General features: G+C 40.2%; 1 protein-coding gene across 1 annotated transcript; it reads left to right on the top strand.

Annotated features, from left to right (window-relative positions):
- Positions 1-2485: 2485 nt before the first annotated feature.
- On the top strand, positions 2486-11790 carry LOC133898714 (puromycin-sensitive aminopeptidase). Its single transcript, XM_062339392.1, has 32 exons — positions 2486-2503; positions 3147-3230; positions 3601-3741; positions 4247-4313; positions 4439-4518; positions 5311-5424; positions 5526-5600; positions 5824-5931; positions 6029-6241; positions 6341-6402; positions 6597-6624; positions 6699-6785; positions 6879-6904; positions 7147-7210; positions 7291-7371; positions 7486-7533; positions 7633-7651; positions 7794-7798; positions 7921-7932; positions 8022-8078; positions 8551-8660; positions 8735-8815; positions 9043-9226; positions 9597-9745; positions 9826-9964; positions 10040-10186; positions 10304-10385; positions 10487-10662; positions 10785-10895; positions 10987-11103; positions 11202-11273; positions 11357-11790. The coding sequence occupies exons 3-32, from the start codon at positions 3679-3681 to the stop codon at positions 11435-11437; spliced, it is 2658 nt and encodes an 885-aa protein (XP_062195376.1). The 5' UTR covers positions 2486-2503; positions 3147-3230; positions 3601-3678; the 3' UTR covers positions 11438-11790.

The following is an 11790-nucleotide window of genomic DNA, read 5'->3' as shown; positions in this document are numbered from 1 at the left end:
GGTGCCTTCTGCCCTGGAGGAGTTCCTTAGGGTAGTTTGGGAGAGGAGCCCAGGCATCATAGACCGCTTGCATTGTTTAAGCATCGTTCATCGATGCAGTTGGCTCTAGCACTTTTCGTACTAACCACATGTTGATATAATGGTAAGGTAAGTCGAATATCATACGTCGTGCCGGTACTTGCCTTGCGGCCCTATGACGCGTAAGAGAAAAAGAAAAGGAGAAGCAATGTGACGGGGAGCCGGAGGTCTCCGGGACACGCTCATGGTAACCCCGGTGCCATAGGAGCATTGCAAGTGGGTGGTTCCCGGTATGAAAAAGGTTGACACGGGTATCCCATTGGATGGGTCTATGTGATCACTCAAACTGTATGGTTCTCGTGTCGTGTGGCTAAAGTTGTATCCCTGTAGGGTGTCAAAACAATTCAAATTATCGCGCTCTCAGTCATGAGCATATTCCTATCCATTTGCATCGGTCGTAGATGACGAATGTGGGATGGTTGGTATAGTTTTGTCGGTCATTGATTACATGAGATGGTTCCATTTATATTTACGTTCATGTTGTTTACAGGTTTGGAAATGTTTGTTTAGTTAAGTATATATGCTCACACATATGTCTCTAGGTTCCTTACGCATATGAATTTACATAACCTTGTAGCATTCTCCTTGCTAATGGCTCAATGCATAATCTTTGGAGTCGAGTTATCTATATGTACCATATATGGATTAAGTTTTGTAAGTAACTTCGTACTCACATTGCTCTTTCAGATACTTCTGGTGAGGAGGAGCTCATTTTCGGCTACTTCATGTCTGTCGATATTAGTGGCAGGCCTGAGTGGACAACTACTCTCGAGTGGCAAAACGTTGTAGGTGGATCCTAAGGGCGTGTGGCTCCACTCTTTTTTTATTGTCTATAGTTTTATTTTCACTGTGTAGTTGATCTAATCTTTTATGTAAATTGTTGTAATGTTTAAGAACTTATAATCTAATGTTAATTACTCGCTCTTTCTTAAACTTTATTGTGATGTTATATGTTAATTATTCAATTTTTTTTAAGCTTTGTTGTGATGTTATATGTTGGAAAGGTATATGTTCTGATCTTAGGGACAAAACACGTATCGGGACTATCAGAATAGTATTCTGATTAATCATTAAGGTTGTGATTACTGATAATGATCCTCCTGATGATTAAATAGAATACTATTTGGACGGTTCCTCATAATACTTCATCTGTCGGTTCAGCTTATAAACCATCAGTGATACCTTATTGCTATCAGTTATTTTCGAACTGACAGTGAAATAGGGCAGAGATGACCTTTTCTGTAGTAGTACCTGACCTCAAAGCGCGATAACGTGACGGTGGTGCGCATGGCTGGGGATGAGACGCGGATGGTGTGAGACGAGTCCAAGCGCCTCTGGATCATGGGCACGCCCATTGCCGTCGACACCCTCAGCATGTACGCCATTAGCTCTATCACCCAAATGTTCATCGCCTTGCCCCTTGCCGTCGCATCCATCTACTCTTCGCCACCTTTGCCCTCAGTTTCCTCCTCAACATGGGCAACGCGCTCAAGATGATCTGCGCCCAGGCCTTCGGCGCTGGCCAGCGTCAATCTGCAGCACTCCTGAATCATCCTCATAGCCTCCATGCTCATCATGACACCCTTCTTTGTCTTTGCAGTGCCCCTATCCTGCTAGTCAGCCAGGAAACCCGACCTCGCGCGCGAGCCCAACAAGTTTGCAATCTACTTCCTTGCCGCTATCTTCGTCATGGCCATCAACTTCCCCACCGCCAAACTTATTATGAAACTCCGGTGTCCAAACAAAAGCTAATGTGTTTCAAAATCAAAACTTCTGTTTTTTAACCCCGAAGCCTTAAAAACTTAGGATATGTTTGATAGGAGGAATATCTCTATATGAGATATGATCGTCTAGTTCTTTACGTATTTGATTGGAAGGCAAGATTGAACATATTTACTGAATGAACAATGCCAGTCACGGCAGTGGTAGCCACTCCACTCCTGCCGTTCCAAATGCTGTCATCACATCACACGAACAACCTTGTGCACCAGGCTGGGAACTCATCGCGAAGATAACTTTTCTGTTTTTCTTTCCTCGAAAAGATACCATCTTTTTTTTCCTTGGGGTTCGGAAAAGAAAAGGAAAAGAGATATAAGATATTTCCAGGCAGTGCTCTCACCGACACGTGGGTCCAGAAGCCATCACGTCGCAAACTTGTGAAATAGAAATACTCGCCGTCCTGCGTTCTGCTCCTGCCTGCCTTGTCATCCTCAACCACTTCCGTCTTCCGCCGCGCCGCCACCTCCAATTCCCTCGTCCACTCCACTGGTGCTGGGAGTGCAGATCCATCCGGTGACTTGGATTGATTTCTCCGCTCTTCGGTAAGGAGCCCGTGACTTCGCTGCTCACTCGGATTGATCGATTCCCCTCTTGTTCTAAGAGTTAGTGATTTTCTTGCGCAGAATCCCACTTTCTTTGCTGCACTGTGAGCAGTCAAAATCCAAACTTTTTCTTTGCCCGCTCTGTTCTGTTGCGATTCGATTTATTTTGCTTGCTGCGTGTCAAAGGAAGAGTACTAACTGATACCTACCAGTTTAGTATTGGAACGACGTTTGGGATTGAGTTGGGATGGCTCGCCGTCTCATTAGCCCCGCAGCGGCATGCCGAGGCTGCGGTTTCGTTAAGGCTGGGTTTCTGGGCGCGTTCTCCTCCTTCCATGTGATTCCACTCTCCCTCCCTCTAAGCTCTAGACCCTAGCTTCCTCTTCCTCTACAATTCCTCCTTCCACTCCTTAAAAATTGATACTTTTTTCCGATTCTGTTAGCTCTCTAGCTGTTAAACGATGCTAGCATCTGGTACCACTATTCGATACTTACTGGAATTGCCCTAGTCCAGCTTCTTGCAGTATACATCTATATTTCAAGTTAGATTAGATTGCCTGTATTGGTGACTGGGGTTCGTTCGTTCATGTATGCTATCTCTAGTAGTCTTAAATAATGTCTCTTATGTAAATACCTCTGACATAAACAGATAGACTTATTGTGTGGTAGGGATCTTAATTAACTATAATATGTGGAAAGACACTTATTGTAGTCAGTGATTGACTAATTCCCCTCCCTTTTTGGCAGTATCAAAGCTTGTCATCGTGCTCATCAAAGAGGAGTTCCTCAGTGAAGAATTGCTCGAGCTCCCATGCTAATTTAAGGAAGGATGTAGGGTCCCTCGCTCCCTCTTGTTTCCTGGATAAATTTTTGTAGCTTGTTGCATGGTGTTAACCGCATTTAATTATACCTTCTTTCTTTGTGTGGCATTATGGGCATTGCTGATAGATTTTGGTTTGCATTGTTGTACGGTTCACATTGGACTATATCGGAGCCTTTCTTATCGCCAAATGTTAGTATCGTCTTTTGGAAAATAACTGTGCGCTACTACAAAAGTTTGTGAGTTTGCGTCTACTGTCCAGTAGATTGGAATGTACTAAAGACCTGTGTATTTCTTTTTAAGTCGTCAGATACAATGCACTCTAATGTCTCTTCCATTTGTATTCTCCTCATTGGTTTTCCCATCCCATCCATATTTCAGACTGTAAAGCTTGTCAGCAAGAGGACATCTTGTTCTGTTGCAACAGTGCCGCCTCCTGCTGCAACTGAAGAACCAGAGATGGATGCTCCTAAGGAGATATTCTTGAAAAATTACAAGAAACCTGATTATTTGTTTGACACGGTAACTATATGCCTCTTCTAATTGCTTTCCTCCACATCTTTCAGTATCTGAACTTTGTTATTGGAAATTCTCTAATTGCCTTGACCTATCTGTGGTGAGAAGTTTGGAATCCAGTTTCTATTGGAATATATGCTGTTTTAGACATCAACACAGTTTCCGCTATGCACCTTTGACCACCATTTTCAAGTAATATATTAATACAAGGTGCAGCTAATAATATTTTCAAAATACTTTTGATGACAAATGTACCAATATTTGTTTCATATGAGTGATCTAGTACATTCTGTACATTACTTTTCAGAGTCATGCATCCTAGAACAACATATTTTGAAACGGGTCTATTGCGTAGGTAGATATGCTAGTCTGTATAGTTATCATGGCACTCATTGATCACCAATGTTCAATATCCGGGCTTTATGTTTCCTGTATATTGACTGTTGATTCCTTGCTATTTATTCCCTGTATTATGTTTCTAACTTTTTATCGTCACCTGACTCAACTGCAGGTGGATTTGCAATTTCAACTTGGTGAAGAAAAGACCATAGTTACATCTAACATAGTTGTATCTCCTGGTGATGCCTTTTTCTGTTCTCCCTTTTTTTTCTCATGTACATCACGGGAAGATATTTTGTAATGTCTTAGGTGAGGTTCTGGACCTTCCTAAATCCTAACTAATTTTCATTGTAATATTTTGTAGCTGGCATCTCATCTCCACTAGTTCTTCACGGGTGTGACCTGAAGCTGTTATCAATCAAAGTCAATGGCACTGAGTTAAAGGTGATAATAGGTCCATGCAACCTGTTCTTTACGTGCTTAAATGTTGCAAATTGCAAGATAATCCCAGAGCATTCTACTTCTTTGTCATCCCTATCATGTTACGATCATGTCCTGCTTTACCTTCTGTAGTTTCAATAATGAGTTTTTGTAAATTTCGGAACTTGATAAATATCTTCTGCCCTTTAAATCTTTGAGCTTTTCTTGGCACTTATTTGTAGAAGGCACATATGGCACCTACTGGGAAATATGCTGATGGTAATATCGCAAGATTATTCAACAAACAGTGGGCAGAAACTCCTTTTTGTACCTACTTGGAATGATTGTATATTTGATACTCATAATTTTCTTATTTCCAAGCCAAAAAAAGTAAATCAGATGCAGGCTTGCACAAGATAGGGGCCCATATGTGTAATTTTTTTGTGGGGATTATGATGAGATGATAAGAAGCACTTCCAGAGATATAGTTTTGTTTATAGTAACATTCACCAATATCCAAGAGGTCGCTTATGGGTTGTGGCATCAAATTGTTTGCTTCATTCTATGTTTTACTATTGCACTAGTTATAATTGAAAATCTTCCCATGGATACTTGCAGTGAGTCAGTGGGTGGCATCTATTTTATTGCATCTCTACCCTGCATATGTTCCTAGTCTGATAGGGGATGAATCCTGATACCCATCACAGTGATTAGTAACCCAGCTGCAATTGATATGTATGTCTTTTTTTAGAAAAGTGTTCTTGCATTTTATACTACTATATTATTCCTCACCTGCCTGTATCTACTGAATGCTAGAGTGAAGAGTATATGGTCAATTCACGCCATCTGACGCTTGCAGCACCACCTGCTAGTGTATTCAACTTGGAGATTGTTACGGAAATATATCCTCAGCTAAACACATCTTTGGAGGTACTGACTGCTTTTAGAGGGCTGCAGACTGTATTCTTTAAGATGTAATATAGATTAACAGCTAGTGGTGTTTTCTATTCTAATTTCTTGTAAATTTACAGGGGCTGTACAAATCGACTGGTAATTTTTGCACTCAGTGTGAAGCAGAAGGATTCCGGAAAATCACCTACTTTCAGGTAGTTATGCTTTCAGTAAAATTACTCTATAATTTGGTGTTATGATTTACCTATTGTTTATGAATATCGGATATCATATACTCAATCCATGTATACTTGTGTTCTGATATATGACATCTGCATCAGATATCATGTTTTGTCTCTATTAAAGACTATCTTTTGTCATTTGTTGGTGTTTCATCAATAAATGACTTGTATTTGGAAATGTTGAATGTTATTACAGGATCGCCCAGATGTTATGGCGAAATATACTTGCCGTATTGAAGCTGATAAAACCCTGTATCCAGTATTGTTGTCCAACGGGAATCTTATCGAACAGGGAGATCTTGAGGTACACTAGCTTCCTAACGCAATCACTATTCTCTAGAGCTAAGAAAGGAATAATCACTGTATGCCATTTTCTTTTTCTTTTTCTTTTTGAACTGCAGGGTGGAAACCATTATGCATTGTGGGAGGATCCCTTCAAGAAACCGAGCTACTTATTTGCTCTAGTTGCTGGTCAGTTGGAATGCCGGGAGGACTCATTTGTTACATGCTCTGGCCGCAACGTAACACTTCGAATTTGGACTCCTGGCCAAGATTTACCAAAAACAGTGCATGCTATGTATTCTCTTAAAGCAGCAATGAAATGGGATGAGGAGGTTGGTCCAGATTCATTTGTCCTATAATTTATCTACAGTTTCTTTAGTTTCAATCAGATTGCTGATCCAATTCTGCCTTTTTGGTGTGCCAACTGCCAGGTCTTTGGTCTTGAATATGATCTTGATTTATTCAACATTGTTGTTGTTCCTGATTTCAATATGTAAGTTCTTTCTCCTTATTTGCATCAGCACATTGCAGTACCTTTTGGAAATGGAATTGCCTTTCTTCTGTAGGAGTATGGGCTGATCTTGTTGAACCTCCTATTTTGGTTAAGTGTAAACAAGCCAATTGCCCAATTCTAATCTGGTATGACTCGAAAAAGTCTACTGATAAAAGTAACTCTGTTAATTGCAGGGGAGCGATGGAGAACAAGAGCTTGAACGTAAGATTTTACATTTGCTCGGGAAATATTTGCGCACCAATTAATTTCTAATACTCTGGTTTGTCAATAAACAGATATTTCAATCTAGACTTGTGTTGGCATCACCAGAGACTGCCACTGATGGTGATTATGCTGCAATTTTGGGTGTCATTGGACATGAGGTACATATATTTGTAGGTATACTTGATTTTTCTTGATGTGGTAACCCATTTTTTCATGGATTCAGTTGCACTTACAGCTTGTTACTTTTGCAGTATTTCCACAACTGGACTGGGAATAGGTAACTGTCTTTACGATATCACCATACTGGATGTATCTTCTATTGATAATTATGTTTCTCAAAAGTAGTATTTAATTCCTTCATAACTGATTGAATATATGTTCATATTTTTTGCTTCTTTATTTATATTTTTTTCTGAATTCATCAATTAGCGCTTTGCTTGATGAGTTTGCAGTCGTATGAATAGTTCTAGTTGGGGATAGCTGAATGGGAATGGTCTCCTTATCTCTATACTATTGCAGAGTGACTTGTCGTGATTGGTTCCAGCTAACCCTCAAAGAAGGACTGACTGTCTTCAGGGATCAGGTACTCAGGCAGTAGACCATGTGTTAGTTGCTGCAAGTTTGTTTTTTCATCTTACTCCGCTGATGAAATCAGTTTTGCAGGAGTTCTCGTCGGATCTTGGCTGTCGTACAGTAAAACGTATTGCTGATGTCTCCAAACTCAGAATCTATCAATTCCCTCAGGTTTTCTCCATCTGCACTCTGCCACTGCATTACAGTTAGTTTGTTGCAGACTGAACTAAAGTGCAGCAGCATGATTTATTCTGACCACCCTGTGATTTTCCCCCCGATATCCAGGATGCTGGGCCTATGGCACATCCTATCCGCCCCCATTCATATATCAAGGTGCTAATATTCAATTGTTCAGTCATTTGAATTTATTTACTCTGTAGCTTGCAACCACCATAAAGATCTGGTGTATAATTTGTTTAATTTGACTGGCAGATGGACAACTTCTATACCGGTGAGTTATTTTGTCTATGAAGTTTACTGCATGCAGTGAGATGCTCAAAGCCGTCAACTAATTATTTTCAATCCCCTGTTGAATCCCTGAAACCTTATCTGATGAACCTTCCCCGGTAACTTTGATTGGAACAACTTGGCAGTGACGGTACGCATTTTTCATGCTGTTTCATGTTAAGCAAACACTGTGATACTGTAATGAGTGGAACGATGACATTCTTTTTTGTTGCTTTCTATTTCTTCATCCAATCGTTATCGGCTTCATCACAGGTTTACGAGAAGGTTCGTTTGTTGCATACTTTCTCTTTTCTGTTTCTGCGCCTTGATAGAAAATTACTATCAGATGTGACTTGGACATGTACTTGTTATAGGGTGCTGAAGTTGTCAGAATGTACAAGACCATGTTTGGAGCATCAGGGTTCCGAAAGGTAAAAGTTGAGCCTTGACCAAAAATGTACAAGACCATGTTGATGATCCATAGTACTTCCTCTGGTTATTTGGACAGAGGAAGTATTACCTCTCCTCCATTCTCTTATACTAGTCGTTTTAGACATGGGCACTGTCTCTGATATAAACCCTTGACCGTTAATTTTTCTAATTATATGTTAGCAAAAATCATGATAAGGAATTACTTTTCATTAAAATGCTTTTGCGCATACCAGTGGTCAAAGTTCAAGATTTGACTTCAAGTATTTTCTGAATCTCCCGTGTATCATATTTTTACAGTAAGAGGTGTCGTTGCTTACATTTATATGAGAAAATCGAGACATTGCCTTATATTGTGAATCTTGTGCACATCATGTTTGCCATGGGATATGTCTCCCTTTCTTCAGTTGTTGAATGTGTGTTACACTGTTACACATCCATTTGGTTTATTTACCAGTTCGTCTTCTCCTGCAGGGCATGGATCTTTATTTCCAAAGGCATGATGGGCAAGCTGTCACTTGTGAAGACTTCTACGCAGCCATGTGTGATGCAAATAATGCACAACTGCCAAACTTCTTACAATGGTAGTAGACACCTATCTTTCAATCATGTTACATGTTTGCAAACACGATCTTATTGTGAAAGAACCATCCAATAGGTACTCTCAAGCAGGTACGCCTACTGTCAAGGTGGCATCTTCATATGATGCTAGTTCTCAGACATTCTCTTTGAAACTTAGGTAAGCTTCCACACTCTCCAGTTTTGCATTACTTATTTACCTTTAATACTTATGATTAGATGCATGTTGAATGATTCTTCCCTATTTCTCTATTTCCATTTGTTTCTGTTCATGCTAGTGGTACATGGATTTTACATACCCTAATACTTGTTTTTCTTCCTTTCGTAGTTAATTGGTGAAATTAGTACATTTCTAACTAAATCATCTGCTTTTTTCTAATATTTTAGCCAAGAAGTGCCACCCACACCTGGCCAACTGGTGAAAGAGTCAATGTTCATACCTGTTGCAGTTGGACTTGTAGACTCTGCTGGAAAAGATATGCCCCTAACTTCCATTTACAGTGATGGAATGCTCCAAACACTCTCTAATGATGACCAACCAGTCTTCACTACTGTGCTTCAATTTAAAAAGGTAATTGGAATGCCATTCTCTTTCTTAAGTAACAAACTTAAAGTGCCATGATTTGACTTGTGAATTCTCCACCCAATCTTATGAACCTATTGTTTATTGTGCGGTTAGTTCTGGCATTTGTTCTTCATTCAGTGTGGTGCTACTGATACTTTGCTACAATTGCCACCTTAAACTTTTTGTGGGTTTACATTCAGAAGCCATTTTGTAGGACCTCAAATTTTGTGTAGGGATTAAGATTTGAATCGTAGTCAAGTAATTGACCTGTGGTTGACACGTGCATAGGCACCTAGTTGCAGTTTTCTATTTGCATCAAACATTAATTGTTTCATGACATTCTTTTCTGATATTCAAACATGCTTTTATTGTTCAGAAGGAAGAAGAGTTCATATTTCACAACGTGCCTGAGAGGCCAGTTCCTTCCTTGTTGAGGGGATACAGTGCTCCTGTCCGTCTTGATTCTGATCTGAGTGAGAGCGACTTATTTTTCTTACTTGCCTATGATTCGGATGAATTTAACAGGTTTGTTCTGATCTGAGTGAGACTAAGATATTTGCTATTTTTATTAGAGAGTTTAATCTAACGATTTGTTTATTCCCTAGATGGGAAGCTGGCCAAATTTTGGCACGTAAGTTGATGCTCAGTCTCGTAGCCGACTTCCAGCAGCAGAAAACACTGGTCCTAAATCCAAAATTTGTTGATGGACTCAGATCAATTCTGCGCAACACAAGCTTGGATAAAGTAATTACTTTTTAGTTTGATTTTGATTTATGGCATTAATTTCAATTACAAAACAGCTATTGTGATTTCCTACAGGAATTCATTGCGAAAGCAATCACTTTGCCTGGTCAAGGGGAGATTATGGATATGATGGCAGTTGCAGATCCTGATGCAGTTCATGCTGTCCGTACCTTCGTCAAGAAAGAGCTTGCCTTCCAACTCAAAGATGATCTTCTTGCAGCTGTAAGTGGCACCAGTCAACAACTAAACTGTTCGAGAATGTGGTCAACTTTGTATTCCCTTCCTTTTTGTCTTTGCATGTTTGCATTTTTTCATTATCTGTATCACCCTTTTTCTTAGGTGACAAACAACAAAAGTTCCGAGGCTTACACATTTAACCATGATAGTATGGCTCGCCGTGCATTGAAAAATGCATGTCTTGGTATGTTCCTCTTTTTTCCCTTTTTTTTAATGTGTGCTCCAACTTGGGAATTATGGTCCGGACAATGTGGCCTTAACTATATTTTCTGGTGTTCCCTGTAGCCTACCTTGCATCTCTGAATGAGCCGGATGCCACTGAACTTGCATTGCATGAATACAAGTCTGCAACTAACATGACAGAGCAATTTTCTGCCCTAGCAGCATTGTCTCAAAATCCTGGCCAAGTTCGTGATGATGCCCTTTTGGATTTCTATAACAAGTGGCAGCACGACTATTTGGTAAGATATAAGTGCTGATTCTTGTAAACAATGAAATAGCCTTAATATGCACCAATGTAGCATATTAATTTTTATGTTACGTTCTTACTTGGATACTTGTATTTGTTTTTCTGCTCCAATAGGTTGTAAGCAAGTGGTTTGCTCTTCAAGCTACCTCGGACATTCCTGGAAATGTTGTCAATGTTCAAAAGTTGCTGTCTCACCCTGCTTTTGACATGCGAAACCCCAACAAGGTACATGATGTGCTGTTAGCTGTACCTTATCTCGCCTTAAATTACGAGTACAGAGTTTGAGGACCTGACTGAAGATTTGCTCGAGATTCAGGTATACTCGCTAATTGGTGGATTTTGTGGCTCACCTGTGAACTTCCATGCAAAAGATGGTTCTGGGTACAAGTTCTTGGGTGAAGTTGTTTTGCAGCTTGACAAGATAAACCCTCAGGTTAGTTGTGCGTAACGTTAAACACTTGTCCTATCATCTTGGTTACGCTTAATGTTTGAATTTTAGCTAACGCGCTTCCTTGCTGGATTTGCAATTAGGTGGCCTCCCGCATGGTTTCAGCATTTTCTCGGTGGAGGCGATACGACGTGAGCAGACAAGCTCTTGCTAAGGTATCTGGTTCTCGCTCTTTTTGTGGAGTGCAATAGGGCAATAGGCTGAGTTGGTGTAACGTGCGCGTTCCTTTGTTATGCAGGCCCAGCTGGAGATGATCGTCTCGGCCAATGGACTCTCTGAAAATGTCTACGAGATAGCTTCAAAAAGCTTGGCAGATTAGTCTGCCTTGTCAAAGAAATCCATTGAACATGTTAGTCAGTCGTACCCTTCAACAGTTCCAGGGTGCTGCAAGTGTGATGCCCGGCTTGCTGGGGTTTGCAGTATGGTTGTTCTGTTGATTGCTCATTAGCTGCATGCTCTAGTTACAGGTTGCTGTCAGGCATAGAACGTACAACTTACAATGTTTTCTGTCGATTACATGTGTTTAATCATGATTAACTATCGTGTTAGTATAATATAAGCAGCGGTGCTTATATAAGCATAGTGTCCTTTGTCTAAGCACCTGTGCACTACCACAGTTGAAAAAAAAGGTTTTTTTTCCTCTATAAACACTCCTCTAAACACTTTATTATA

This window comes from Phragmites australis, chromosome 18 (assembly GCF_958298935.1).
Source record: "Phragmites australis chromosome 18, lpPhrAust1.1, whole genome shotgun sequence".
In the NCBI taxonomy this organism is placed as follows: domain Eukaryota; kingdom Viridiplantae; phylum Streptophyta; class Magnoliopsida; order Poales; family Poaceae; genus Phragmites; species Phragmites australis.
Note: the sequence above shows the minus strand (reverse complement) of the source record. Positions and strands in the feature narration are given on the sequence as shown.